The sequence below is a fragment of the Thermothelomyces heterothallicus genome, assembly GCF_042370625.1.
Source record: "Thermothelomyces heterothallicus CBS 202.75 unplaced genomic scaffold P884_scaffold_2, whole genome shotgun sequence".
Taxonomy (NCBI): Eukaryota; Fungi; Ascomycota; class Sordariomycetes; order Sordariales; family Chaetomiaceae; genus Thermothelomyces; species Thermothelomyces heterothallicus.
The window spans coordinates 385,311-410,870 of record NW_027192563.1 but is presented as its reverse complement, the minus strand read 5'-3'; the positions used below and the strand labels follow the sequence as shown (position 1 = coordinate 410,870).

Genomic DNA, 25,560 nt, shown 5'->3' with positions numbered 1-25,560 from the left:
TATTCGCTCAGACCATCATGCCATTTGGCGGCCATGCCCAGGTGTGTGCATGTTTGCGGTGATTCGTGCGTACGGAATACAGAGTCGGCCGTTCGACTGGACGGCATCCGCCGCGCCAGGGCAGAGCGAGGGGCCTGAGTCGGACCACTTACGAGGCCAACTGGGCGGCCTCCTTCTTGAAAAGCAGCATTCCGTAATCATACATCCGGAACTCTTCGGAGGAAGGTGTAAAGGGTCTGGCTGAGGTGCCTGAATCGAGCCAGGGCTTGGAACTCAGCACTCGCCGCCAGCTGACCGCCAGCAGTTGGCTTGCCTTCCGTGTCTCGCGTGTGTGCAGACGGAATGTCATCGGAGGGCCCGCCCCGGCCCGTTTGGACACAAAGTACGGGAAGCCCTGCAGCGCAGGTGCTGCCCCTTGGCCTTTGCATAGTTGCTAAGGTATACATACAAGTACACTACGCAGGTGTTAACAGCCAGATTGTGTTCGTCTCACAACATACGCACCACAAGTGAGGCTATTGGGGAAGTCCGTCCCCAGGTCGGTGAGAGAGTATCGCGCTTGGCATCCTTTGGGGTGTGGTTTTGTCATCCAGATCTCGAGGTTGACAGTGAGGATCGAGGCCGGCGTCACTATTAGAGATTAGGCGCGGGCCCTTCCAAAATTGGAGCATTTAAGCCGCCGGACCCACAGTTCTGGTCCACTGTACCAGATGAGGTGGCCCTCCAAGCCGCCCGTCTGGGTAACTGCGAAGAGCACTAGTGTATAGGTAAGTAGGGCAAGGCTGCTGTTGTGGGGCGCTTTGCCCAACTGAATCTAACCTGTCCAGGCTCGCCCCCAGGGCGTCTGACAAGCCTAAAGCTTAGCCGGTCCCCCTGCTGACCGCTTGTGCTCCAGAATCTCCAGAGGTTACAAAGCTTACCCACCTAAACTCTCTTGCCCAGCCAGTCCAGTCCCAGTCCCAGTCCATTAGGCTCACCTCGCTCACCAGTAGGTCTCGCTTTTGTCGTCGTCATTCCCACACTCCTTTCCATCCAACTGACACAAGGCAGCGAACGAGAGAGAATTTAGACAGTTCTGATCCGTTACCATGGACTACTCGCACACTGCGTTTTTCCCGGGCGCTCCGCCCTACCAATTCATGGGAGCTCCCGTTCCGCCGACACCGTCTCACTCCAAATCGGTGGCGTCGGAAGACTTCAACACCAAATCTCCTCCGGTAGGTTGCGACCTATTTATCCTCGATGCTCGTAGCCGCATGACTGCAGTTTCGTGATAGGGGCAACGACTGCAGCTGAGACGCGGAGGGGGCCCCTCGGTTTTTGTACCCGCTAGGCAGTCGATGGGACTCGTTTTCGTGTCCTGCCTCCAGCTGCTAGGCTCCGCATTTCGATGGCTGCGAGTGGCGGGAGCGCGCATCGATTGCGGGACGACAGGCTTACACAATCATTACTCAGGAAATCTTCGACCAGTATCCCAACGGAATACCTGCCGATCAGTTCCAGAACTTCGATGGCTACGTGCACTTCAATCCTGCTCCCTCCTTCCCGCGGCCGCCCACGCCCCCTGGACAACTCCCGGTGCATGCCGCAGTGGCTCCGGTGAACGGTGCTGGTGCGGTCCACCAAACCGGACCCACCCCCGAGGTTCTCCCCGTCTCCAAAGTCGAAACTGAGGACGCAGGTCGCAAACCAAACTCGAACTCGGAGGACGATGACCTAACCCCTGCCCAGTCGAGGCGCAAGGCCCAGAATCGTGCAGCGTAAGTGGCAGCAAACACGATCCACTCGCCACAACCCCCCCCCCCCCCCCCAAATACCGCCCTGTGTTTCGCGCACGCTTTGGTTCGCCCGTCGATCGTGCATTTGCTTCTCGTGGGGAGGGAGAAAAGGCTGGAACAGTAACGGCTCGCTAATTCCCGTCGCAGCCAACGTGCATTCCGGGAGCGCAAGGAGCGCCATGTGAGGGATCTCGAGAACCGGCTGCAGGAGCTCGAGCAGGCCCAGAACGAGGCCGCGTCCGAGAACGAGCGGCTGAAGCGCGACCTGCAGAGGATGGAGACGGAGAACGAGATCCTGCGGGCAACGTCAATGGTGGCGGCGAATGCAGGTTCCCCGGCGGCCGCCGCGCCGACGACTACTGGGCCGATGACCTACAGCCCAACCGACTTCTACAGCAGCGTCCTCCAGGGCCACGCCAACAAGACGCCGAGCCACAGGATAGTCATGAGCGAGAAAGGCGAACGCCTGCTTGCGGCGGGGGCCACGTGGGATTTCATCATCAACCACGAGCTATTCAAGCGGGGGCTCGTCGATGTCGAGGCCGTCAGCGAGCGCCTGAGACCCCAGGCCAAGTGCGACGGCCAGGGCCCCGTGTTCGAAGAGAGTGCGATAATCCAAGCCATCGAGCAGAGCGTGGCGGAGAACAGCGATGAGCTGATATAAGTGGGACCCAAAGAGAGAAGTCTGATAGAGTTCGCGCCTTCGGGCCGCCGACCCGGTCTTCTGCCTTTCGGGACCCCATATCAGCGCAACCGGGGGCATACCATAAGCACCCCGATGATGTGACGATGACCACGACGAGATGACTATTGAGGGGGAGGGGGGGGGGCTTAGTTGCCTCCGCCACGGGCAGTCCACATGCTGATGCTGACGCTCTTGGCGCCATTAAGCAGCTCGCTCGCTTTCAGGGGCATGTTGGCGGCCCTCCAAACGGGGCCGGTCGGGGCGTTTTTCTGGTCGACGGCCACCTCACGCGGGCCACGCGGGCCAAAGTGCATGATCCCCTCCGGGTGATGCTTCTTGTCGGAGTTGTCCGAACACCTACGAAGCGAGTTACCGAGGCCTAGACGTCTTGCAGGCGTCTGCTTGTTGTCTTGGAGGTCGAAGCGAACGAGGATTAACGGCCCTCTCAATGTTTCAGAAATTGGAATCTCGGGTCTCGACTGGAAGGTTTTGGCTATTTTATGGGCTATGAGATTAGCATGCCAGGGCAATTCAAATGTCAACCGCTCAGAAAGACAACTCACTTACTATAAATACGATGCCATGACTGATAATCTTCATCTCATTACCGTGCGTTACTGCGGAATGGAGCCAAGCTCCTTCTATCCTTCACAGGTAAAAAAAAAAAAAAAAAAAAAAAAAAAAAAAAAAAAAAAAAAAAAAAAAATAAAAAATAAAAAAAAAACTCGAACGACCCGAGGAACGGCAAGAGCAAGTCGGAACTAAAAGAAAACGACGTCCCATCATACACCTGTGCCGTCTATACATACCAGGTATTCATACCGTACCGTCCGTGCTTGCCATGCTTTGTTCCAGAACAACGCCGTAAAAAAGCCGTCCAAGTCATGTCCAAAAACCCTCTGAGCGTTTGCTGGGCCCCTCGTGGCATGACGAGCCGTGAGCGCCATCGATTACCTTTCCCCCCTCGTACATCCGTTACAGCTGAACTCTGCAGCCGGTTCCCGGCCAAGGCCCCTCGTGAGCAGCATCATTAATTACACCAAGAGCTCGTGTTTTTACTTTCCTCCCATGCTGCAGGTGCCTTGGTTGGTTGGTTGGCTGGCATATATCCCTTTGCCAAATCTGGGACAGGGAATATTTTTTTGTTTTGTTTTGTAGTTTATTTATTTATTGCCTCTTTTTCTCGGCCGCGGCCACTGCCCCGCCGTTCAGCTGCTTCGACGCGTCCCCTTCGCGGCCCTCCTCCACCCAGGGATGCTTGATGGTCAGGCACCAGATGTCGAGGTAGTCGCAGATGGTGACGATGACGTCGACGACGAAGCTGCCGTACACGCCGACGGCCATGCCCAGCATGCAGAACATGAAGGCGACCTGGTACACGCCGTCGCCGAGGGCCGAGGGCCAGCCGAGGCCCGGGACGGGGCCGTGGCGCAGCAGGACGGGGCCGAGGGAGTCGAGGACGCCGAGGGCCAGCGGGACGACCAGGACGTTCCAGTACGGGAAGGGCAGCTTGACCAGGTGCGCCGTGATCATCTGGCCGACCGAGTAGGCGTTGACGATGCCGGCGAATACGGCGAAGGGGACGAGGTGGCCGTACAGGATGGTCGGCTGCAGGTACAGGTAGGCGGCGATGAGGGCCCAGGTGACGCCGAAGGGCGCCAGCCCCAGGAGCGCGTGGCGCGAGCGGTCGCCCCGGGCGCGCCGGGCGCGGATCACGTTGCGGGCCGACTCGACCGTGTTGTAGACGAGCATGACGGCGCCCTGGACCATGTACCACTCGGTAAAGGAGAGCCTGTAGACGGCCGGGGGGATCGTCAGGCCGCCGACCGTCTCGGGGACGCCGATGGTCGCGAGCATGCCCCGGTTCCAGAAGGAGGCGCCGCCCAGGTAGCCGGTCAGGACGTAGACGACGACCACGGTCAGGATGCCCTCGACGGGGCCGTTGATGATGCCCAGGGTGAGCGTCTTGGTGTGGTACTCGTCCCAGGTCTGGACGTAGAAGGTGAACAGGCTGGCGAAGAGGGCCGCGACCGTCTTCCAGCTCTGGCCCATGTTGGTAGCGGCGGCGAAGATGATGACCTCGAGCGCGGTGTTGAGGGCGTCGACGCCGTGGTCGAAGAGCTCGCCGAGCGGGCCGGACTGGTGGGTGCGTCGACTATACAGAGAGAGAAACACCGGAAAAAAAAAAAAAGAACGACCACGGTTAGCAAGCGAGCGCTCTCCTGGAACAACCTCAAAAGAAAAGGGGGAGGGGGAGAGCAAACACCTACGCTTGCGTCCCGTCCACGGCGTCAAAGGTCTGGTACAGGAACAGGCCGGCAGCCCAGCTGTAGTAGACCCAGGGCGGGCAGTCCTGGTCCAGAGTCGGGTTGTACCAGAGCAGGGTCAGGAAGTTGGTGACAACAAACATGAACCCCGTCAGGGTGATGAGGTTCGGCGCCATGCTCATGGGGAAGCACTTGATGACGACATTGGTATAGAAGGGCTTCAGCACGTAGCGCGACAGCAGCGAGTGGTCGACGCCGGAATACTTGTATTGCCGCAGGTTGGGCAAGTACTCCTGCCGTACGTAAACCATCTTGGCCGCGGGTGGTCTAGCTGCCTTCCCAGTATTTTTTTTTTTTTTTTTCGCGATCTAGCGTGCCCGGCTGAAAGCTGTTGTCAAGAGAGCCGCCCGCTTGCTGCTCTTGGGGCGCGCGCCGTGGCTGAGAAGAATTTGTCGCTTACTTGTACCTTCGCGGAGACTTTGGATAAACGACCTGGAAACCCAAAAAACAAGAGGAGACGGAATGGTATTTAAGTTTCGTAATGGCGGGGAAGAAAATGGTGGAACAAACACTGTGGATCGAGACGCCGATCGGAAGCTTGACCTTGTTTTTTTTAACCCGCTCTCGGCGCGGTCGCCTTGCGGCGCGTCAGGTCTGGTTTCCAAGTTCGATCTCGCGCGACGGAATATCGGGATGAAATAACTAGAACGAACCCTGCATCATACACAACCTCCGCCTGCCCTCCATCATGATAGTCGGCTGGTCCAAATAAGCTCGTCCGAACATGTCTTTAAACACCCGCTGTTGCTTGAACTGCTCGACCTGCTGAGCCTTTTTACCTATTGTCCCTGGTCACCGGTTACAAAGTTCCGACGATATCGTCACTGTCTCCACTTTTCCATTCACCGCCCCGCCGCAAAGCAGTTTATAGTCCCTTGCCTTATCGATAATCTTAGCAACCCCAAAACCTGGGGTTACTCGACGCCAACGGGGAACCATCGCGACTCGGGCTTGGCGGAACACGGAGAGCTCTTGATTACCACCGGGGCGCCTCTCATCCTTCCAAGCACATCCTGACCAACAGGCGTCTATCGGTCTATCTCCGAACCACACACACGTAGCCTCCGACACCGCGCATTTTGACAAGAAGAATGCTCTTCAATTTTGTAACGGAGAAGAAAAAAAACACAGTTCAACGCCATGCGTCCCCTCGTTCGTTAAGCAACCGACGCCACCACCAGAGCCGCAACGCCCTCCTCCTCGCTCCTCACCGTGATCTTGGTCGTGACGCCGGTCTTGGACGAGTAGGCCATGCGCACGTTGGCCACCACGCGTCCGCCGTTGACCGTCTTGCCGAGGAGCTTGAGCGTGTGCGTCGTCTGGTTGACGGGAACATCTGTGCCCTCGAGCGGCTGGAGCGAGAGCGCCTTGGCTAGTTGCTCGGTCGCCTCTGTTGCACTGTCAGCGTTGTCCTCATAGGGCGGATGGGTGCTAGGAGGAGCCGGAACGGCTGCCTCTTCCCAAACTCACCTGGTATGCTCTTCACGCCGCTCAGTTGTAATGTCTCCTCCGCCTCCTCTCCCTGCGCGCCGACTTGCTCCCAAATGTGTGCAAAGTTGCTTGCGAAGGTCGGGATGACGTAGTCGCTGCCCGTCAGATCGAAGTCGGACACCTCGTACTCGTCTTCGTAACCAGTCTCCTCGGGCTCGTTGGTCGTCGGGTCGATCTCCTTGCTGGTAAACTTGAGAACGTTGGAGAAGGTGCTGACAGGCATGGCGCCTTCGCCACGAGCTTTTCGGAATACCACGTAGACCTTGCCGGGCACGTCCGTCTCCAGCTTCTCGGCCTGCGCGACAAAGACATCTTCGAACTCGTCTTCCTCCGACGGCGTTACCACCACCGACACGTTTTCTAATATCGTTGCCGGGAGCGTGTTCTTGATCTCGTACTGCAGCACAATGTGCTCCTTGAAGACGTGCTTGACGACCCCAACCACGTACTCGGTCTCGGCTTCCGTCAGCTCCACCAGGGGCGACGACTTGAGGACGTTTCCGAACTCCCTCATTTCGGGGATCTGCATCAGCTCCTGCGCGTACTTCTGTGCCACTGCCGAGGCAGAAGCGGCCGCTTCCGCGGCTGAGGGCGCCGCCTTGGTCGGGCCGGTCTTTGGCGGCTTGAGGGACGGGGTTGTTGCGGTAAGCTTCTTCGTCCTGTCCTCGGCATCGGCCTGCTCCCGCGTAACAACCGGGATCTTGGAGATGTCGAAGGGCGTTTCGAAAGCTGACCTGTCGTCCGAGGTCACATACATGACAAGTTGCTGCTCGAAATACGGCAGCGCGAACATGGTGTCTATGACAAGCCCTCGTTAGCATGCGGTGAAATGCGTACCGAAAAGAAAAAAAAAAGATTTCTCGTCAGCATCTTACCGTTCTTGACAAACCTCGTGGCCAACTCGTCCTCCTCGTGCATGAGCCTGAGGTTGAGAGCTGCGCGGTCTCGGACTTCGTCATCGACATCATCCAAGCACCGCGTGAGCAAGACCTCGACGCTGCGCTTGACGTCCGGATCCTTCTGGCCTACGCCAAACTTGGCCAGCGCAGTAACCGCAGCCGCACGCACGATCGCGTTTTCCAGGACGACCCGGTTGTAGATGTACCGGATGTACTTGGTAGGCTGGGATGTCTTGGGGCCCTCGACGCCGAGGAGATGGAGAATGCGGACGGCCAGCTTGGTGAACTCGCAGTCCTCAATGAATTCGCAGAGGTGGGCAAGAGCCTCTTCCTTGGATTCCGGCACGAATTTGATCAGATCGAACATGCTCTCCACCACGGCACGCTTGAAGTCGTAACCGCCTTCGTCGCGCAGGATGCCGCTGAGGAACTGGAGCATGCCGGCCTGCTTACTGGGGAACTTGAGGCAGAGAGTCCGGATCGCCTCGACAATGGTGATCTTGAACTCATCCGTGATCTCGGACATGAAGCCGGAGATCTGCTTCATGAGCCGGTCCACGCTGGCTTCGTTGCCCGTCTTGAGCAGGGTGGTGATGGCGAACGTGGCGATCGAGCGGTTGCTGTTGGAGATGAGGAGCTCAATGTCCGGGTTGCAGACGTGGACGACGTGGGGCCTGAAGGAGGCGATGCTGTGGAGGATGCGGAGAGCGGCAAACTTGGTGACGGCGCGAGGGGAGCTGAGGAAGAGCTGGAGGACGTGAACGGCCTGGGAGATCTCGGCATCGGTGACGTCCCGCATCTCGCAGATCGCCTTGGCGGCCTCAAAGTTGACCATCTCGCTCTTATGCCTGAGCCAGCCGTCCAGGAGCTGCATCATGGGCTTCCTGAGCTGAGCATCCTCCTCGGCCAGCTGAGAAGCGAGGCGGACAAGCATGACGATGGCGGCCGGGTTCTTCATGGCGCCGGCCGCACCAAACTGCTGGACCATCTTGACCAACGCCATCCTGTCGTGCATCCGCATCTGGTACAGCAGCCCGATCGCGTGATACTGCGTCATGGTCGAGTTGTTGACGGGAAGATTGCCCGACGACGACGAGAAGCCCAGGGAGAACCCGCCGGACGACTTCGTGCTCGCCGCCGCCTCCTGGGTCTCGCTCTGCCAGCGCTTGACGACATCTCGGGCGATGGGGAGGAGATGGTAGGCGGAAACGAGGGCCGAAGACGACACCGAGGGGTTCTTGTCGACGATCGCCGTCTTCATGACACGTTCAATGGACTGGACCGTGGTGGCCTGGAAGAGCGCAATGTTAGCACCGACACGAGCGAGCTCGAAGCTCCCAAACGGCGGATGGTGGTGTCCCGTACATCGATGATGCGACAGAGCGCCCGGATGGCGTTGGGGCGGTAGATGGAGTCGGTGCTGCCTCCGGTATCCTTCATGATTGTGCTCGTGACCATGATGATGTCCTCGGCGGAGCTGGCCAGCTCCTTGATGACGAGGTGAACCATCTGGCGCAGGCTGGCATCCTTGTTCTGGAACAGCTTCGAGATGCCAAAGAAGAGGGTAGTCGCCTCGGTGGTCGGGAACTTCTCTCCAGTGTATAAGAGCAGGGCAATCTTGGTGAGAAGGACGCGACATCTTCGTGGTTGGATTGGCGAGGAGTTGAAGAGTCGAGCTGCGCACCGCCAATATTGGCCCGCAATTAGCTGCTGCTACTGCTGCTGTCGCTTGCGGACAGAGAGGGTTGCGAGCCCTGCGTACCTTCCTGGAAAACCTGGGTCCGGTCAATCTTGACCAGGCCGCCGTCGGCGTCCTCGTCCTTCTTCCCGTAGTTCATGGTGGGCAGAACGAGGGCTGGTCGCGCTGGGGAACGGTGGGAAAGTCGGGCTCAAGCAGGTGTGAGCCTGTTGTGGAATCCCTGGGCAACTTCGCGACGTTGCCAATTCAATGCTGCCAATGGGGGCGCGCCCCACAACAGGGGTCGGCTGAGTGCACGGTCCCTGTAACTTTAGTGTTGTGCTTGTGGTTTGCCGATAATGCAAGCAGGGAGCGTGTCACCTGAGTAGTCACATGAATCCCGCCCGCTGAGCCTTTTTTGTTCTGTTGACTCCGTACCGTTCCAAATAACTACACTATACATAGCGATAGAGCCATAATAGTAACGCCGACCGACGAGCAAACAACACAAAACCGAAGCCTGCCCTTCACGAGTTTCTCATATTCTTACTCGATGAAAGCCCACCAGTCCTTCGGAACCACTACCTCTCGGGTCTCAGACCTTGTGATCGTGTCCGTTAATCGGTCTTCAAGATATAGGTAATATGGTCACAACATGTAAGAACAGGCCACTAGGCCGTAGAGCGAAGTGCGGAATGTCCGCAAGCGCTTCATGAAATCTTTCCACGCTCGGGCGCGGCCTCCCGCCACTCACGCAGCAACCTGCTCCGGTACCGCCGGCTGCGGCTCGGCCGCCTGCTCTGCGTGCTGCTGCTGCTGCTGCTGTTGTTGTTGTTGCGGTTGGGGTTCTGGCTGGTGCTGCAGCTGTTGCAACTGCTGCTCAGGCTGGGGGTTGGCTGGGTGCACAGGGGCGGGAATGGCTGCCGGCGCAGCGTCGTCGCCAACATACAAGGTATTGATGGGCTGCCCATTCTCGTCCACGTCCGCTTCTTTGCGGTCAGGGTTCCTGCCCACGGCCTTGACGGCCTCCCTCTCCTTCTTGCCCAAGACGACCAGGTCGAAGCCTCTCGGAAGGACCATGTCGGCTCTGTAAATCGCGTTGACACTTAGTACACGTACGGTAGGGTCGTAAGGAGGACGGCGGGGGTTGGTTCAGACAACATACTTCAAGAAGTCTTGCTTCAACAGTCGTGCCTTGTCACGCAGAGCTTGCTGGTCACGCGGGCGCTCAAAGGGGATGGTGCCCGCCTTGATCTCCTTCTCGATGGTGCTCCACTTGCACTGGTAGGTGCTGACCGCCTTGACGAGCAGCTTCACGTCCTTGGACACCCAGGACGAGCGGACCTGCGGCTCCTTGACCTTACGAGCCGCGGCCGAGATCTCCCTCGTTCGCTGCGAGAGGGCCTCAAAGTCTGGCTCGTCTTGCGTCCCGGGAACCGGCGGATACTGTGATTGGCCAGCAGGAGGGGCAAGCGGCGCGGTTCCCGAGATGGCTGTTGAAGGGGGATTCATTGTGGCTTCCGGCACATCCTTCTTCTTCCGCCTCGTCCGCGTCCTCTTTGCTGGCGGCGCCGGGGGCTGACCGGCCATGGATAAGTCGTCCTGGGCTCCTCTCTTCCTACCCGAGGCCTGGGCTGCCGACCCGGCGTAGATGGTGCCGTTCGACTGGAACCCGGCCTGCTGTTCGGGTTCGCCGTACCCCAGAGCAGGCGAAGGGCTGCTGAAGCCTGGCGGGTAGGGGATCCGCGGTGCTGGGGGATAGGAACCCTGGGACAGCTGGTGGCCGTCGCCAAACCCGGGAGTCCCCTGCTGTTCTAGCTGCTTAAGCACACGCAGGTTGGAGATGTCGAAAGCTCCCATTTGACTGCTGGGACCAATAGTTAGCAAAAAAAAAAAAAAAAAAAAAAAAAAAAACCTCACAGCCCCGCGAGTGAACCCAAGTAACTTACCCGGACTCGGACCGGTCGAATCCCTGACCCATCGCGTCGGCCTCGAGTTGATATCGAATCTGCGATTCGGCCCTCGACGTGGGATCGGAATGCGCAAAATCATGCTGAAGCGATGCCTTGATGTTTCCGAAGCAAGCTTCGACAAAGCCTCGCAGAGTGTCCAGGAAGTCCTTGAGCGGATACGTGTCCTGGAGCTGGGTCAGGTCGAGGTCGTGGCCCTCGACCGGATGCTTCGGAAGCAGGACGCAGAGCGACCTAAAGCGATTAGCATTTCGGTCCCTGTCCAACGCAGCCACCTCGAAATCGGTCGGTGCGATGGGCTTCAGCTGGATAGCGTCATCATTGTTCCCGAGGAAAGCTTCGATCGCTTCGGGAGAGACATCTCCATCGCACCAGATCTTGGCGACTTCCTCGAGGGGGTTAAACGGAACGCGGCTATCCTTCTTCAAGATCTCGAGTGTGGCGATGGAAAGCTGCATCCGGATTAACAAGGCTTGCTCGATGACCTGCTCGCTCCTGGCGTGGGCAGTGTTGTCCGAGCCTTCGGCGATGAAGAAGCCGGGAAATGCAGAATGCCACGCCTGCAGCCGCGGCAGAAGGTCTTCCTGCTTGACGAGGGTAAGCTCGTCGAGCAGAATGGCGAGGTTCGCCGCCGAGACGACCTTGAAGGCCTTGTGCCACAGGGTGGACTTCTTGTCGAGCCGCATCGTGTCGGCGACGAAGGCGAAGTCCACGAAAGGGACGGTGTCATCGACCACGTAATATCGGCGGTGCGCGTCAAAAACATCCTTGTAAGCATCCTGCTCCAGCTCCCACATCTCGAGGTCCGTCTGGTCGCTGCGAGTGTGGTTGAAGTAGTCATCAGCGGCAATAAACAGGCGTGACAACATGGCTCTCATGACCTGTTCTCTGGCCGCTCTGCGGCTGGGCGTGTCCTCGACGGCTGACGACACCACAGAGGGCGCAGGCCCAGGTGTACCGAAGGCCCGGCCAGGAGCCGCCCTCTGTGAGGGCACATCTGACCGAGTGAGCTTAGGATCAATTAGCGTGCCCCGGGAGGTTGAACATACTCTGAGATTCGGGCTGGGGCGAAAACGGGTCCGTGACCGGATAGCTGTTGATGCTCACGATGCTGGACGCACCGCGACGCGTTCCCCGGCGTGGAACCACCACCTCGGTCTGCCCACGCGGGCCCTTAGCACTCGAGGCAGGAGGAGGGGGTGGAGGCATGGCCGCATCCTGGGAGCCCGTGATGGCGGGGTCGATGTCCTGATGATACACCGGCGCAGACATCGGAGCCTCGGGTTGCAGGTTCGGTTGCTGTTCCTGCTCCGAAGGCTCCTCTTGTTCCCGCGGCAGTTTCTGTTCCTGGTGCTCTTCCTCTGCTGATGAGGGAGGCGGCTGTACCTCTCCTGCTGGCGCCGCGGTTTGATGCTGTTGCTGCTGCTGCCGCGTCGAGCGGCGGCTCGCGCCCGCGGCGGGTTCTTGCGCTGAGCGCGACGGAGGACGTGCTCTCCCGCGCCCTGACATGGGTTCAACGTCTGCTGAACTGTCAAGATTTCTTGCTAACGGGAAGAACTCGATGAATGATGGTCGCAATGAGACGCGGTGCGTGTTGTAGAAGGGTTGGGGTTAGGGTTGCCGTCGAGGGCAATTGAGGTTGTTTGGAAATTTATCCTGGCTGGCGGAGGCTGTGACCCACCCGAGGAAGTGGTGGTTTGCTCAGCAAAGAGGGCATAGTCCGACCATCTAATCACGTGACTTGAAGCGTGCAACAAGTTGGATGAATGCCTCACGCTTTTTTTAGTTAACCCTTGATTGCCCAATTGGATACAAATAATCCGTACTCCGTACAGGTTCGAATACCTACAAAGTACGGAGTAGTTTACCAGTACGTCACATAACGAAAAGCTCTTACATCCCAGTACAGTATCGCCTTCCAGGTACCTCCTTGCCTGAACAAGGCAATTTCTGAATGGATGAAACGAGAGATTTCGAGGCATGCAGTCAGCGCAGGGTCATACGTTAGTCAATGAAACCCTAACCCCTTCCAGATAACTGATGCGATGCTCATGAGGCGCATGGGCGGTCTCGAGGCAGGGCTGTGTGCACTGGCGCGCCATTCCCCCTTCTCGCGCATCACGCCAAGACTAATCCTCGGCAAGCCCCTAGCAGGGGGGTGAAAGCAAAGTCTCAGCCCAGATGCAAGAAACAATCTTGGATTGGACAGCCGCTGATCTTGACCACCACCGGACAGACAGCTCAAGCAACTTTTTACTTTCTGACGTTCTCTATTAGTTAGGCTTTTTTTTTGTCCATTCAGGCTTTTGGTATTACATACGGGGCAGAGCATATCCGCAGCACAGGAGAACTGCCTTGGACCCGGTGGTCTACTGCGACCTTGGTCTCGTCAAAGCCGATCCCGCGGGCGCGTTATCTCTTTGCCAAGCCGCGTTCTCTCCCTTTGTGTTCCGTACGAGTAACCGAGGGTCCTCAAACACAGCCGACGACAATGAGGCTTCGAAATAGGCAGTCGCCCCTCCTCTTCCTTCTCCTCCCGTCCCTTGCTATCGCCGCTGCCGCCGCCGCCGCCGCCGCCGCCGACCCGCAATTGGATAGGGACTCGGTCGCAGTCAGGGCTGGTGCGTCGACCGGGAGGAGATACGGCACCAAAGATGCGCCAATCGACGGCAATGACGGGAAACCCCATGCTGGGCCCTTCGTCGAACTGGGCTCGAGCTCTGGCTCTGCGGAGGACTTGCCGGTCCTCAAAGACCGCCCGGCAGACCCATTGATTGTCGACGGGAAGCGGATACCCGAGAGCCACGACGGCGTGATGGACGACAAGGACTGGTCGGGGCCCAGGAAAGGGCCCACGGGCACCGAAGGGGGCGTGAGCGAAAAGGAAAAAGAAAAAAGGTTGAGGGAGATGCAGACTGGCGAGAAGGTCGAAAACAAGCCGCCGACGCCGAAGGAAGCGCCTCCGCTCCCGCATTCTGAGCAGGAGAGAATTCAGGTGGCCAAAAACGATGATAGATCCGATGACAGGGCGTCGACTGCCGACCCCTCCGGGCTCGAGGTAACTTCCCCACCTTGCCGAGGCCTGTTCGTCACAAAAGAGAGCAATCATGCTGACCTTGTAGCAGAGACCGGCCGATCTTCCGGAACGGACACACGACCACTCTCTTCCGCTTCCCGATTCCGCGGCGAACATTGATCACTTGGAGGTCCCGAGGGCCGGCAAACAAGGGGGGGCTGCAGAGCCCGACGGCGAGGGCGGCGAAGGGCTCATCCGACCGTTTCATTCCTTCATGCTCTCGTATACAATGATTATCTTTTCCGAGGTCGGCGACAAGACCTTTCTGGTTGCCGCCCTCATGGCGATGAAGCACGACCGCATGGTGGTGTTCTCGGCCGCCCTGGGCGCTCTGGTGGCCATGACGGTCCTCTCGGCCGTCCTGGGGCACGCGGTGCCCGCCTTGATCCCCAAGCGGCTGACGACCTTCCTCGCCGCCGTCTTGTTCTTCGTCTTCGGGGCCCGGCTGCTCCGCGAGGGGCTCGCCATGAGCCCCGACGAGGGCGTCTCTGCCGAGATGCAGGAGGTGGAGATGGAGCTGGAGGAGAAGGAGAGCCTCGCGAGCAAGGAGACGGCTTCGCAGTACGCCCTGGAAATGGGCCTCGGCAACCGCAAGCCCCGCTCCAAGTCTCGGTTCCCTGCGCCGGCCCGCAGCCCCTCCAGCTCGCCCGAGGGCCGGAGCCCGTCGCCGCGCCCCGGGGCCCTGGTCGGCTTCCTCTCGGGCCTCAACAACCTCGTCTCGCTGCTCCTCAGCCCCGCTTGGGTGCAGACCTTTGTCATGACCTTCCTCGGGGAATGGGGTGACCGCAGCCAGATCGCGACCATTGCCATGGCGGCCGGTCAGGACTACTGGTGGGTGACGCTGGGCGCGGTCATGGGCCATGCGTGCTGCACGGGAGTCGCTGTCCTCGGAGGCAGGGCGATTGCCGGTCGAGTCAGTCTCAAAGTCGGTAAGTTCTAGAGTGTTACCCTCTTCCACCCTTTCCTCCCCCCGGCCTTTCCCCCCCTTTTCCACGGTTCTCGTGGTCGCTCACATATGTATATAGTAACTATCGGCGGGGCTATCGCGTTCCTTGTTTTCGCATTCATCTACCTGTTCGAGGCTATGTACTCATAAAACAATAATGGGCCACAATGCGATTGTTAGAGAGTGAGGGGTGTTTGGTTGGCTGTGCCAGCTGCTGAACGACAACCGGCGGCAGCTCTATTTTCCCCGTCACAACTTGTAATTCTGCGCTTACACGCGACACGACGACCTTTCTTTTTTTCGATCTAGCAGCCCGGGGGTATCGGTCACGTTATAATGGATCTGGACAGAGCGTTCTGTTGGGGTAGAGCCGCGCATGATCGTTCACGTGTGTATTATACTGGTCTACGGGACTTGGTCACGGTTGGGCATGGCGGGTTGAAAAGATGGAGCGGTCTCGAAACGGCTCTACTTTGGCCGGGGAGTCTAGACTTTTATAAGAACCGGACATGGGGATGACGGGAGGTTGGGTTGGATTGGGCTGGATTGGGAGAGTAAGGAGGGGGTTAACTTAATGTTCTGTATTCCGTATAGAAATCGCACCATTTTGTCACAGGTTTAAGTTGCATCCTGCGTTTTGAAGCAATTAACGGCAACTGAAGTCATTGGGGTCTGATCCCAAAGTCCCAAAGTCGGCTGTTAGTCGAGCGAATTCGGGTCGCGTGCCAAGTTTCAGTACCAATGACGACATGCACTCAACCTCGCTCCATAACCCCATTTCATCGAGCAGCCTATACTTACACCAACCATTTCAAACTCTAAACTTATTTTCATGATCTTAAGTCTGATTGGGATTTATGCTAGGACGCCTTTCAGCACCCTTACCGGCTTTATTTCAGTCACGGTTGCTCAAAACCCCATCACAGACCCTGACCCTGACTAACACGCCCATAAGTAATCAAAACATATTCGCCCCCTTGAAACTCCTAAAAATGGCGGGTCGACTTGCCGATAAGGCCAAAGAGGTTGTGTGAGTTCTTGTCCCAGCATTTCGACGATAAGATAGAATGACTTTCGTCAGCTAACGGGCTTTCTTGACATTCAGGAAAGAGGAGTATGACAAAGCCAAGCTCCTCCTCAACGACGCAGCGAGGAGTGGTTCCTACATGTATCCCATCAAGGTTCTTCACCACCCAAGGTTCTGGCTCGGCGCGAGATGCGGCAGCGCAGCCGACAGGGAATGGTTCCGCTGACATGGGACCTGCAGGGTATTTTCTACTTGATCAGCCACCCCGAGCTGTGGAAGCCGCTGCGGTCGAGGCTGCTCCCCTACCTGACCCTCTACTCGAGCGTGCTGGGGTCCATGTTCTTCTTCACCTACCTCCCGCAGCTCGCCGTCATGGCGTTCACAAACGGGCCGCTCGCCGTCTTCACGACCGCCCTCCTCATCCTGAACGAGAGCTCGACCATCACGGGCATCCTGTCCAAGAACTACGTGCTGCAGGACGCAATCCTGGACACGTTTGACGGCACGCTGCTGGCCCGTAACAAGGGCGACGTCGTTGCCGAGGGGAGGGAGGTCAAGACGCGCGGCGACTCGATCCAGAGGCTGGGCAAGGCGCTCAAGAAACCCTTCAGGTGCTTCAGCATCAACGAGCTGATTCGATATGTCGTGTATCTGCCTCTGAACTTTGTCCCTGGTACGTTCTGTTCGGCATTTCCGGAGGAAGGCGGTCTTTTCTTCTTCTTCTTCTTCTTCTTCCTGGAGTAACCTTTGCTGACATGGGTGCGTAGTTGTGGGCACCGTAACCTTCCTCCTGCTACGAGGTGAGAGATGACAATGACGCGCGGTAGAAACCGTGTAACTAACATGCGACAGGACGATCTCGTGGCGAATCTGTTCATGATCGGGTGAGTTCCCTATTTGGTGCGCTGGCGCCAACGGAAGCTTACTCTTTCAACCTAGTACTTCCAACTGAAGGGGTGGACAAGCTCCAAGAGATCCAAGTGGCTCAAGGACCATAAGGGGCCTTATACTGCGTACGTGAATTCCCATTTCCGCGGCATTATCCTGGCTTCACGGGTACTTTGTGTGTGCACGTGAGGGGACACACGAATACCGCTGTATCGCCTGTTTGCTCATGATACCCGATCCGACGTACTTTTATGTGTGTTTTTTTTTCCCTCGGCCGTGTCCAACCCTTACGACAAATGTACTGACGGAATGGAACTTGGCCTCCTAGATTCGGCACTGTTGCCACTCTCCTCGAGATGATCCCGGTTGCTTCGATCGTCTTCTCCTTCACCAACACAGGCAAGCTCGACATCCCCCCTCTCACCGCGGAGTTGGCCCACCTGCTGACGACTGATTGACTGACTGACAAACAGTTGGGGCTGCGCTCTGGGCGGCTGACATCGAGGCTAAGGAGAGTCATATGGCCGGTAGCACAGCGCCGGAGCTGCGGGAAGCGGCCAAGAAAGCCGAGTAAGAAGTGCTACCGGAGCAGACCGATAGGGCCACTTCAAACGTGCATTTTGGAGGGTCGCACCTTCCGATCGCATGTAGCTCTCCTGCATGATCTCAGGTTGATGCAGTAGCACGCACACGAAGTACAGGGTTGGCGATGGCAAGAAGGTAAACGAGGGCTCACAGCGCCACGGCAGCAGGGCATGTCGCGGCAGCCTGGGAGCTTTGGTACTTTGGTGAATTTTTTTTAAAAAAAAAAAAAACAGATTGGAGATGATTGGGTGTCGAGGTCGTCGAGCAACGCAATACACTACCTGCTTCCTTTACCACTGTTCCGAGGTTGGAGGGTGCGGTGGGCTCCCAGATAGCAGAGAATGAGACGCCTTTTGTTTTTGGCACTTCTCATGCCTTCCTGAAAACGTAAAACGTCTCCGCGCAAGGAAAGTCTCCACGTGCTGTTTGCGGGCGTGATGTATGTCTTGACCGAGTTAGGCCCCTGATATGTTAGGTTCAAACTCGCCTGTGCCTGAGAAATTGGGGACGGCTTGAAGCTTTCGGCAGCCGAGGAAGGTTGACCCTTACCCGTAGTCCCCGGAGCCGGAAAGAAAACCTCTCCTCTTTTTGTACAACAGGCCGTACCTGCCTCAAGGCTCCTTCTGTTACATTCAAACAGTATGTTACATGCGCGCAAGGGCGGAGAGCGGTTGCACGAAACGCATCCGAGGCACAATCCAGGCACAACCCAGCCAAAGGCCCTGCAACCTGCAACCTGCTTGCTTGCTCACATTTCTGGCTCAATCTCTCCTCGACTGGGCTGACCGGGGGGGTGGTTTAGCGGCCGCAGAGACAGGCACTGAAATGGAATAATTATCGATCTGGCCACCACCGGATACCCGCATAACCGACCGCCGTCTCGTCCGGCCCGAATGCATGCGGCGTGTAACGCCTGTTCCTCTCAGCGGCGGGAGCTTCGTTCCGAAACTACAGGGGCTATGGTTTGGTTACGTCTCCAGCGACCAGGGACAGGTGGTCAGTCTTCTCCTATTCCAGGAGCTTTGGTCTGTCCATCTCTTGGTACAATAATCTGTACAAAGGCTCCCTTTGTGTTCATGGTTACATTGTCTTGGATGAGCTGTCGGGGGGTGGGAGGGGCTTCGTTGTTTGCTTACTTTACCTGACAGCTTGTAGTGAGGACGGGGCTAAAGTCGACGACGCCAAAACGATGTTCACACCGGCCGGTCAGAAGGTTCGAGATAAGCAAGAAGTTCAGATCGGTCAGACAACGTTGGAGAGGGAGGATAGGCTATGATGGCCTGCGTCTGGGTCGATGAGAATCTCGCGCCGCCCGACCACGGAGGAGGAGGAGACGCATGGCCGTCGTGGCAGGTAGTTGGGGTGCCCTATCCGCCGTTTGTGCTCCTCTCGGATCAAGGTCCCATAGCGCATACTCCAGGTCCCCATCTCCGGGACACAGCTGGCCACGGATCGGTTGAGTCGCGGGCCTCTTGTATGCCACAGTGTTGCATGAGGTCGAAAAGTTTGAACTGACATGTCACCACCGTTTAGGTTTTGCCAGTTACATGGGCCCTTGAAGTCATTTCACACAACCGAAGGCGTGGGTAGTTTTCGGTTTGGTGGGTACAGTGCTCGCTACGGGAAACATTATCACGGCCACCAACCCCTTCTTCGATCGACATTTGTGCGGCTGAGGGCAACCTCTCCCTTTGCCTTGGTCAAACTGGAGTCAGTTTACCTCGTACCCGCGTGGACTGTCTCTCGAGCCCCCCCCCCCTACTACCCCCTTCCCTTGCTCGAGGATTCAAGGGATGGGCTACTCCCTCTCTGGTATGTTCGTATATCACCCACCCGCCCGCACTTCTGTCTTAGAAGCCTGTACTTGTCCAGCTCGGCTCCCAGACCAACTTGCCCCTACCACACAAGTCCCAGATCCGGTGGGTAGCCGGGGCATCGCCACTCGTTTAATCACCCTCCTGGTCATCAACTTTTTCTATATCTTGTATATCCTTGGTATCTGTACGAGGTTGTAACCCTCCCAGTTTCCGGCTTCCCTAGAGAGAGGCAGAGCCATTTGCTCTTCGCATCTGGATTGCTCACACCAGGGCTGGACTCGGTCTCGCAAAGCTCTGCACTGCGATGATAGCCATCAGGTTGCTTGGCAGTCTAACATGGGCCACGGCCCTGCTGGGTTACCCCTCGGGCACCTTAGCATACCAGGAAACGTTTTGGGCCAGCTTTCGACAACGCATTGGCAGGGTCTTCCCAAGCGCACGAGACGACAGCCGCACGCGCATCCAGGCCATTGAGCCCAGAGAAGAGCGGGAATCCGATCCGCCGTATGGCTATCAGCCTCCGCCACTTACAGAGACTCCTCCTCCTCCTTTTTCCTTCACTTCTTCTTCTTCTTCTTCCTCCTCCTCCTGGTTACCATCTTCTCTACTGTCAACCTCATCCTGGGCTGGTAAGGCATCCCCTGCCCATGACTCTTCTTTCGGAGGCACTCTCGGAACAAGCTCTCGTTAACCTTCCCAGGATATGGCTCGCCTCCGGGTGTGACTGCCCCTTCAGACACGAGTGATTACTCGCTCCCGTCGCCACCTTGGGAAACGGGCCCGTCAGGCAGCCTCTCCTTCCCCGGACCTACGGTAACGGGGAGTCCTCTCCGCAGTAGCACCTCGACCGCGCCGTTCCCGCTCAGCAACTCCACCAGCCTAGCCGGACCAACGGGGACGGTTGCCTTGGGTACGAGCGTACACGGGTCGTCTGGGAACCCCCCTACGACGGTACAGGCACCGCCCTTTCCCATCAGCAACTCTACTACGGCTGTGGGACCAACTGCTGCCGGACCGACATGCAGCTCTGGCTCGGGCACTGCGCCGGCGTTCTCTATCACGACAACAAGTTCCAGCACGGCCCTGCCGCCTTTCCCCTGGAAGAATTCCAGCTCAGCGGCGGTGTCTTCCTGGACGGGGATCCTGACCGGAACGCCCGGCGCGGCTGTAACGTCTGCTGCACCGTTCCCATGCCGAAACTCGACCTCCGCGGGAGCCACTGGCTCCGGTCCGCGCGTGACCGGCAGTGTTCCTAGCGCGCCAACATGCAGCGCCCCGTTTCCCATGTCAAACTCGTCCAGCATCTCGGCGCCGACCGGCAGCGGCGCGTCTGGGACCCTCATCTGGCCGCCTAGCTCAGGTACCGGACTGCCGAGCTCGGCCCCCTTCCCCTTCACCAACTCAACCGCGGGCGGCGCAGGCCCGACAAGCCCGATAGGGACGACATCCACGCCGGCAACAGACACCGGGCCGTTCCCGTACCCTGCCTCGTCGTCCGCGACCTGCAGCGAGTCCTGGACAGCCCCGGAGGTGGCTACCAGAACCACCACCACCAGCAGCAGTAGTAGTAGTGACAGTGCCGCCACGTTCGCCTCGACAACCGTCTCGACGTCTGCCTGCATCGAGACGACCCTGAGGACGGTGACGCTGACAATCTCGTCATCCGCACCTTGGAACACGACTTACACGACTTCCGGTGCGGGAGGCGAGAGCAGCAGCAGTTCTTCTTCCGCCGGAGCCCTGAGCTGTGCGTCCAGAAGGCCCCCCCCCCCCCTTTTGCTTGCCCCCAAGGGGTTGTTGACGGTCTGGAAACTTGACTGACTGACCCACTCAACCGATACAAATAGTCCCCTGGATCACCACAAGCACCGAAACCCTCTCCTCCTCGTTCTTCAGTAGTGGCAGCGGTGAGGGAGCCGCTCCCACCACCGCGACAAGCGAGCCGGCCGGGTCCGAGCCTGGGGGAGCCGCCGGCAGCCCGCTCGACTCAGGACAAGGGACAGTGGACCGCCACCACCACCACCACCACCATCACCGCCATCATCGCGATGGCAGCAGCAACGATGACGAGGCCCGCGGGGCCGCAGGGCTCGGTTGACGGTTTCAAATCATTCTCTAATGGTAATAGATCCGGTAATCGGCGGAAATGCGATTCTGAGAAGGGTCTTAGAGGAAGTGAGAAGTGAGTGAGCGAGTGAGTGAGTGAGCGAGTGAGCGAGACTGTCGGTTGGTGTGTTAAGTAGATCCCTGGCAAAGTGGACCAAAAACCTTGGTAATTAAAGGGGGGAAGGGGGAGGCGATGAACTCTTCTTCTTTGCTTATTTTCTTTTCTTTTTTGTTCGTTTTTACTCCTTTCCATTTCTGGAACCTTTCTTCCCTTTCCCCCCCTTTAAAGCCGGGTTCTGACCTTTTGGCAATGGTGGTGGAAAACAGGAGGTCACGATTGGGGATGTCTGGGCCCTTTCGTCTATCTCGTTCTGCTCTTTACAAATCCAAGTTTGCGGCTTGCTTAAAGCAAGTCCATGCTGGCTTTAGTTCCCATATCAGGATGAGTAGGTGCAAGTCTTGTCATCACATCCTCTCTCTTCCATCTCTTTAACTTGTTGGTGCCTCGAGTTCTGCCCGAGTTCATCATCGTAATTGGAAGCCGAACTTGCAGCAGGGCTCACATAATACCTAAGAGCTACCCTAACCCTGATATTGCCTTGCCGCGTGAACGACTGAGAAATGGATCTTCAAGAGATGCCACCCACATGTCAATATACGCCGCACTAGTACAGCCATATGCCTTCCTGAGACAAGGCCGCGCCTCGTCGGATCAAGGAAGTAGACTACTGCGGCTTTTATCGCTCAAGTGCGGCAGAGAATGAAGGCGCTCTTTCCTTCCAAGGCTGTTGAGTGTACTTGAAGGTGCTTGGCGGGTTGCCCCACTTGAGTGGGCAACCGGATGTGCTGAATGCCTTTGTCAGGCCCGCACATGGCGCAGGCTGATGGTCCTTGCACGAGCACGTCATCGGAGCTAAGAAACTTGGGGACAGGGGGCCATTTTCCTCCGCTGGTAACCAAGTACGGAGGTGTACGGATTATGGATACTGGCATCGAGTTTCCCGGACCTGGCAGGACATCACTTGGTACGGTGCGCAAGCTGGTCGCGTAGTGTATATACAGATTACTCAAGTAACTACTGCATTCCCTCCAATAATCCCCTTTGATGCCGTAAGCAGGACCCCTTCTCCGATCGGTCGCCGGTACTGGGGACCGGACGCCGCCTCGGTGTGCTTGCTGCGGCTCGGTGGGCTCGGGGATAAAGGAGTGCGACGTTGATGTGAACCTTGAACAAAAACAAAAAAGGGGAGATGGAAAATCACACTAATCCTGCGTACCTCAAAAAAGGGCATCATCAGTCGCTGTCAAGGGGGAGTTCGGGGCGAATTGTGCTGCGCGCCGCATTCTTCAGCGTGCGCAAGGTACATTCCTTGGTAATGGCCGCCTCCAGAAAAGGATGAACGCCGTTACCGGGGGCTTCGTTGCCCGCTGGCCGGGTCGCCTGGCGTCCGCCGGTCCGTCGCCTGCTTGGAAACGGATGTCGGTGGTACCCGCGGAGACGGCAGTGCGGCAAATCTGCGACACGTATAAGTATTTGGCCTTGGCCAGCATCTTTTTCTTGCGGAAACTCTGGGAAATAGAAACTTTTGTGTTCCCCGTCTCTCTCCCTCTCTGTCTTCTCCGCCACGTCTTGCTCGTGCCGCACAGCTCCCGGTCGTTTGGAATTCTGTGGCATTGCGGTCGTCCGCTACGCTCGGCTCCCGTACCCCTCGATTTTATTAAGCATCTCACGCGAAAAAAATGGCCAATTCTCCCCACGGCGGCGTCCTCAAGGACCTGCTCGCGAGGGACCTGCCCCGCCATGCCGAGCTGTCGGCCGAAGCAGAGACTCTGCCGGCCCTTGTCCTCACCGAGCGCCAGCTTTGCGATCTCGAGTTGCTGCTCAACGGCGGTTTCTCTCCGCTCGAAGGTTCGTTGCAAGAAAGAAGACAATGAATGCCCCCGGGAGTTGCGAGTCCGCGCGCGGCACTGTTGAACGGATGGATTTGGATGGATGGTGGGGCTCGCATGAACCCCGCCATCCCATCGCCTGGCTTATCTCCCGTGGTTTCTTAAGTGGCATCAGAAAGGCTGACCGATCCCCCAAAAATGTGCAGGTTTCATGAACGAGAAGGACTACAATGGGTATGTTTTAAGTCGGAAAACGAGTCAATTGGCCACAGCGGTTTGGGCAGGCACTAACCCGCCACTCGCAGAGTCGTCAAGGAGAACCGCCTTGCCAGCGGCGTCCTCTTCAGCATGCCCATCACCCTCGACGTAGGCCAGGAGACCATCGACGAGCTCTCGATCAAGCCCGGTGCCCGGATAACGCTGCGCGACTTCCGTGACGATAACAACCTGGCCATCCTCACGGTCGAGGACGTTTACAAGCCCGACAAGTAAGCGAGCCAGCCCCTCACCGTTTCATGTCCAAGAAAATGTCCAAGAAAAGCGCCAAGTGTCGCGTCATCGTGTGGCGGAATGGCCAAGGCTAGGCGGGCGACTGACTGATAAAAAAACGTGCACACTAGGGCGCTGGAAGCCAAGGAGGTTTTCGGAGGCGATGAGGAACACCCCGCGATTCGCTACCTCTTCAACACCGCCAAGGAGTTCTACGTCGGCGGCAAGCTCGAGGCCGTCAACAGGCTGCAGCACTATGACTTTGTCGAGCTGCGATGTAAGCCCCCGTTCCGGTTTCTGGGCGTGGGGGGAGATGGGAATCATCAGGAAAGAGGGGGCTAACCGCGCTTTTAGACACTCCCGCCGAGCTCCGTGCTCACTTCGACAAGCTCGGCTGGACCCGGGTGGTCGCCTTCCAGACGCGGAACCCGATGCACCGCGCCCACAGGGAGCTGACCGTCCGCGCTGCTCGGTCCCACCATGCCAACGTGCTCATCCACCCCGTCGTGGGCCTGACGAAGCCCGGCGACATCGACCACTTCACCCGTGTCCGGGTCTACAAGGCTCTCCTGCCCCGATACCCCAACGGCATGGCCGTCCTCGGCCTGCTGCCCCTGGCCATGCGCATGGGCGGGCCCCGCGAGGCCATCTGGCACGCCATCATCCGCAAGAACCACGGGGCGACGCACTTCATCGTCGGCCGCGACCACGCCGGCCCCGGCAAGAACAGCAAGGGCGTCGACTTCTACGGCCCCTACGACGCCCAGCACGCCGTCGAGAAGTACCGCGACGAGCTCGGCATCGAGGTGGTGCCGTTCCAGATGATGACGTACCTGCCCGACAGCGACGAGTACGCGCCGGTCGACCAGATCCCGCAGGGCGCCCGGACGCTCAACATCTCGGGCACCGAGCTGCGCGCGCGCCTGAGGAGCGGCCGCGAGATCCCCGAGTGGTTCTCGTACCCCGAGGTCGTCAAGGTGCTGCGGGAGTCGCACCCGCCGAGGTCGAAGCAGGGCTTCACCGTCTTCCTGACGGGCTACCAGAACAGCGGCAAGGACACGATCGCGCGGGCGCTCCAGGTCACGCTGAACCAGCAGGGCGGCCGTTCCGTGTCCATGCTGCTGGGCGAGACGGTCCGGCACGAGCTGTCGTCCGAGCTGGGCTTCAGCCGCGAGGACCGCGACAAGAACATTGCCCGCATCGCCTTTGTGGCCTCGGAGCTGACGAGGTCCGGCGCCGCCGTCATCGCCGCGCCGATCGCGCCCTTTGAGCAGGCCAGGCAGCACGCCCGCGAGCTGGTCGAGAAGTACGGCGACTTCTACCTCGTCCACGTCGCGACCCCGCTCGAGTACTGCGAGAAGACGGACAAGCGGGGCATCTACAAGAAGGCGCGCGCCGGCGAGATCAAGGGCTTCACCGGTGTTGACGACCCCTACGAGCCTCCCTCCAAGCCCGATCTCGTCGTCGACTGCGAGAAGCAGTCGGTGCGGTCCATCGTGCACCAGATCGTCCTCCTGCTCGAGAGCAAGGGTCTCCTGGATAGGCTCTAAAGAGGGAGCAAACAAATACTCTCCTCGTGTTATGGTACTGGATGCCGAACACCACCCTCATGACACGCATCCCGCCCCGGGCGGAGCCGTGTCAAACATACGAATCGCTTTTAGCGGCCGCGGGGCGGGGCGGCGCGAGTTCGCCGTGAGAGAGGGGGGTACAGCGGGGGATAGCATCGATAGAGTCGGCAAGCGGCATCTGCAGCTGCATGCGAGCATTCTCTCAGTCCAAATAACTACCAGCTCGGCATGATTTAGGAATTTCCATAGACGTTTTCCTGTTGCAAGCGAGGCCGACCCGTTTGATTATTCATTCTCCGCAGTCGTCTCTCTCGTGTTTTCTATTCTTGGATGGCGG

The 25,560-nt window shown here is 58.2% G+C and overlaps 8 protein-coding genes across 8 annotated transcripts; 4 read left to right on the top strand and 4 right to left on the bottom strand.

Moving 5' to 3' along the window:
* Window positions 1-1,088: 1,088 nt before the first annotated feature.
* P884DRAFT_296502 (uncharacterized protein) lies at window positions 1,089-2,442 on the top strand (the record flags this gene model as incomplete). Its single annotated transcript, XM_069444418.1, has 3 exons — window positions 1,089-1,217; window positions 1,456-1,760; window positions 1,926-2,442. The coding sequence occupies 3 exons, from the start codon at window positions 1,089-1,091 to the stop codon at window positions 2,440-2,442; spliced, it is 951 nt and encodes a 316-aa protein (XP_069300957.1).
* A 752-nt stretch (window positions 2,443-3,194) lies between these two features.
* P884DRAFT_326818 (CDP-alcohol phosphatidyltransferase-domain-containing protein) lies at window positions 3,195-5,270 on the bottom strand. The gene is made up of 2 exons (XM_069445498.1): window positions 4,734-5,270; window positions 3,195-4,618 (listed from the first exon to the last, which is right to left on the bottom strand). Exons 1-2 carry the CDS (start codon window positions 5,039-5,041, stop codon window positions 3,631-3,633), a joined length of 1,296 nt encoding a protein of 431 aa, XP_069300956.1. The 5' UTR covers window positions 5,042-5,270; the 3' UTR covers window positions 3,195-3,630.
* A 677-nt stretch (window positions 5,271-5,947) lies between these two features.
* P884DRAFT_266618 (adaptin N terminal region-domain-containing protein) lies at window positions 5,948-9,018 on the bottom strand (the record flags this gene model as incomplete). Its single annotated transcript, XM_069442040.1, has 5 exons — window positions 5,948-6,180; window positions 6,261-7,079; window positions 7,157-8,471; window positions 8,546-8,856; window positions 8,943-9,018. The coding sequence occupies 5 exons, from the start codon at window positions 9,016-9,018 to the stop codon at window positions 5,948-5,950; spliced, it is 2,754 nt and encodes a 917-aa protein (XP_069300955.1).
* Window positions 9,019-9,472: 454 nt separating this feature from the next.
* Window positions 9,473-12,337, bottom strand: P884DRAFT_311500 (uncharacterized protein; the record flags this gene model as incomplete). The annotated part of the gene is made up of 4 exons (XM_069445199.1): window positions 9,473-9,945; window positions 10,024-10,725; window positions 10,808-11,890; window positions 11,946-12,337. The coding sequence occupies 4 exons, from the start codon at window positions 12,335-12,337 to the stop codon at window positions 9,609-9,611; spliced, it is 2,514 nt and encodes an 837-aa protein (XP_069300954.1). The 3' UTR covers window positions 9,473-9,608.
* A 632-nt stretch (window positions 12,338-12,969) lies between these two features.
* P884DRAFT_216299 (uncharacterized protein) lies at window positions 12,970-15,466 on the top strand. The gene is made up of 3 exons (XM_069439306.1): window positions 12,970-13,886; window positions 13,954-14,833; window positions 14,930-15,466. Exons 1-3 carry the CDS (start codon window positions 13,320-13,322, stop codon window positions 14,998-15,000), a joined length of 1,518 nt encoding a protein of 505 aa, XP_069300953.1. The 5' UTR covers window positions 12,970-13,319; the 3' UTR covers window positions 15,001-15,466.
* A 194-nt stretch (window positions 15,467-15,660) lies between these two features.
* Window positions 15,661-17,701, top strand: P884DRAFT_254556 (uncharacterized protein). Its single transcript, XM_069440901.1, has 8 exons — window positions 15,661-15,880; window positions 15,956-16,031; window positions 16,118-16,550; window positions 16,645-16,677; window positions 16,730-16,761; window positions 16,817-16,890; window positions 17,094-17,164; window positions 17,239-17,701. The coding sequence occupies exons 1-8, from the start codon at window positions 15,708-15,710 to the stop codon at window positions 17,337-17,339; spliced, it is 993 nt and encodes a 330-aa protein (XP_069300952.1). The 5' UTR covers window positions 15,661-15,707; the 3' UTR covers window positions 17,340-17,701.
* A 2,212-nt stretch (window positions 17,702-19,913) lies between these two features.
* Window positions 19,914-21,211, bottom strand: P884DRAFT_274661 (uncharacterized protein; the record flags this gene model as incomplete). The annotated part of the gene is made up of 4 exons (XM_069442754.1): window positions 19,914-20,669; window positions 20,778-20,848; window positions 21,009-21,125; window positions 21,169-21,211. The coding sequence occupies 4 exons, from the start codon at window positions 21,209-21,211 to the stop codon at window positions 19,914-19,916; spliced, it is 987 nt and encodes a 328-aa protein (XP_069300951.1).
* A 1,802-nt stretch (window positions 21,212-23,013) lies between these two features.
* On the top strand, window positions 23,014-25,202 carry P884DRAFT_274660 (uncharacterized protein; the record flags this gene model as incomplete). Its single annotated transcript, XM_069442753.1, has 5 exons — window positions 23,014-23,182; window positions 23,370-23,397; window positions 23,469-23,651; window positions 23,784-23,929; window positions 24,007-25,202. The coding sequence occupies 5 exons, from the start codon at window positions 23,014-23,016 to the stop codon at window positions 25,200-25,202; spliced, it is 1,722 nt and encodes a 573-aa protein (XP_069300950.1).
* Between the last annotated feature and the right edge of the window lie 358 nt (window positions 25,203-25,560).

Bases quoted from the DNA above. Each gene is read 5' to 3' on its own strand.
- P884DRAFT_326818 (XM_069445498.1), bottom strand. From the start codon at position 5,041: ATGGTTTACGTACGGCAGGAGTACTTGCCCAACCTGCGGCAATACAAG. The intron at 4,619-4,733 runs GTAGGTGTTTGC...CTCTCTGTATAG, and splicing joins GCCGTGGACGGGACGCAAGC to TCGACGCACCCACCAGTCCG.
- P884DRAFT_216299 (XM_069439306.1), top strand. From the start codon at position 13,320: ATGAGGCTTCGAAATAGGCAGTCGCCCCTCCTCTTCCTTCTCCTCCCG. The intron at 13,887-13,953 runs GTAACTTCCCCA...ACCTTGTAGCAG, and splicing joins CCGACCCCTCCGGGCTCGAG to AGACCGGCCGATCTTCCGGA. The intron at 14,834-14,929 runs GTAAGTTCTAGA...ATATGTATATAG, and splicing joins TCGAGTCAGTCTCAAAGTCG to TAACTATCGGCGGGGCTATC.
- P884DRAFT_254556 (XM_069440901.1), top strand. From the start codon at position 15,708: ATGCTAGGACGCCTTTCAGCACCCTTACCGGCTTTATTTCAGTCACGG. The intron at 16,032-16,117 runs GTTCTTCACCAC...TGGGACCTGCAG, and splicing joins CCTACATGTATCCCATCAAG to GGTATTTTCTACTTGATCAG. The intron at 17,165-17,238 runs GCAAGCTCGACA...ACTGACAAACAG, and splicing joins CTTCTCCTTCACCAACACAG to TTGGGGCTGCGCTCTGGGCG.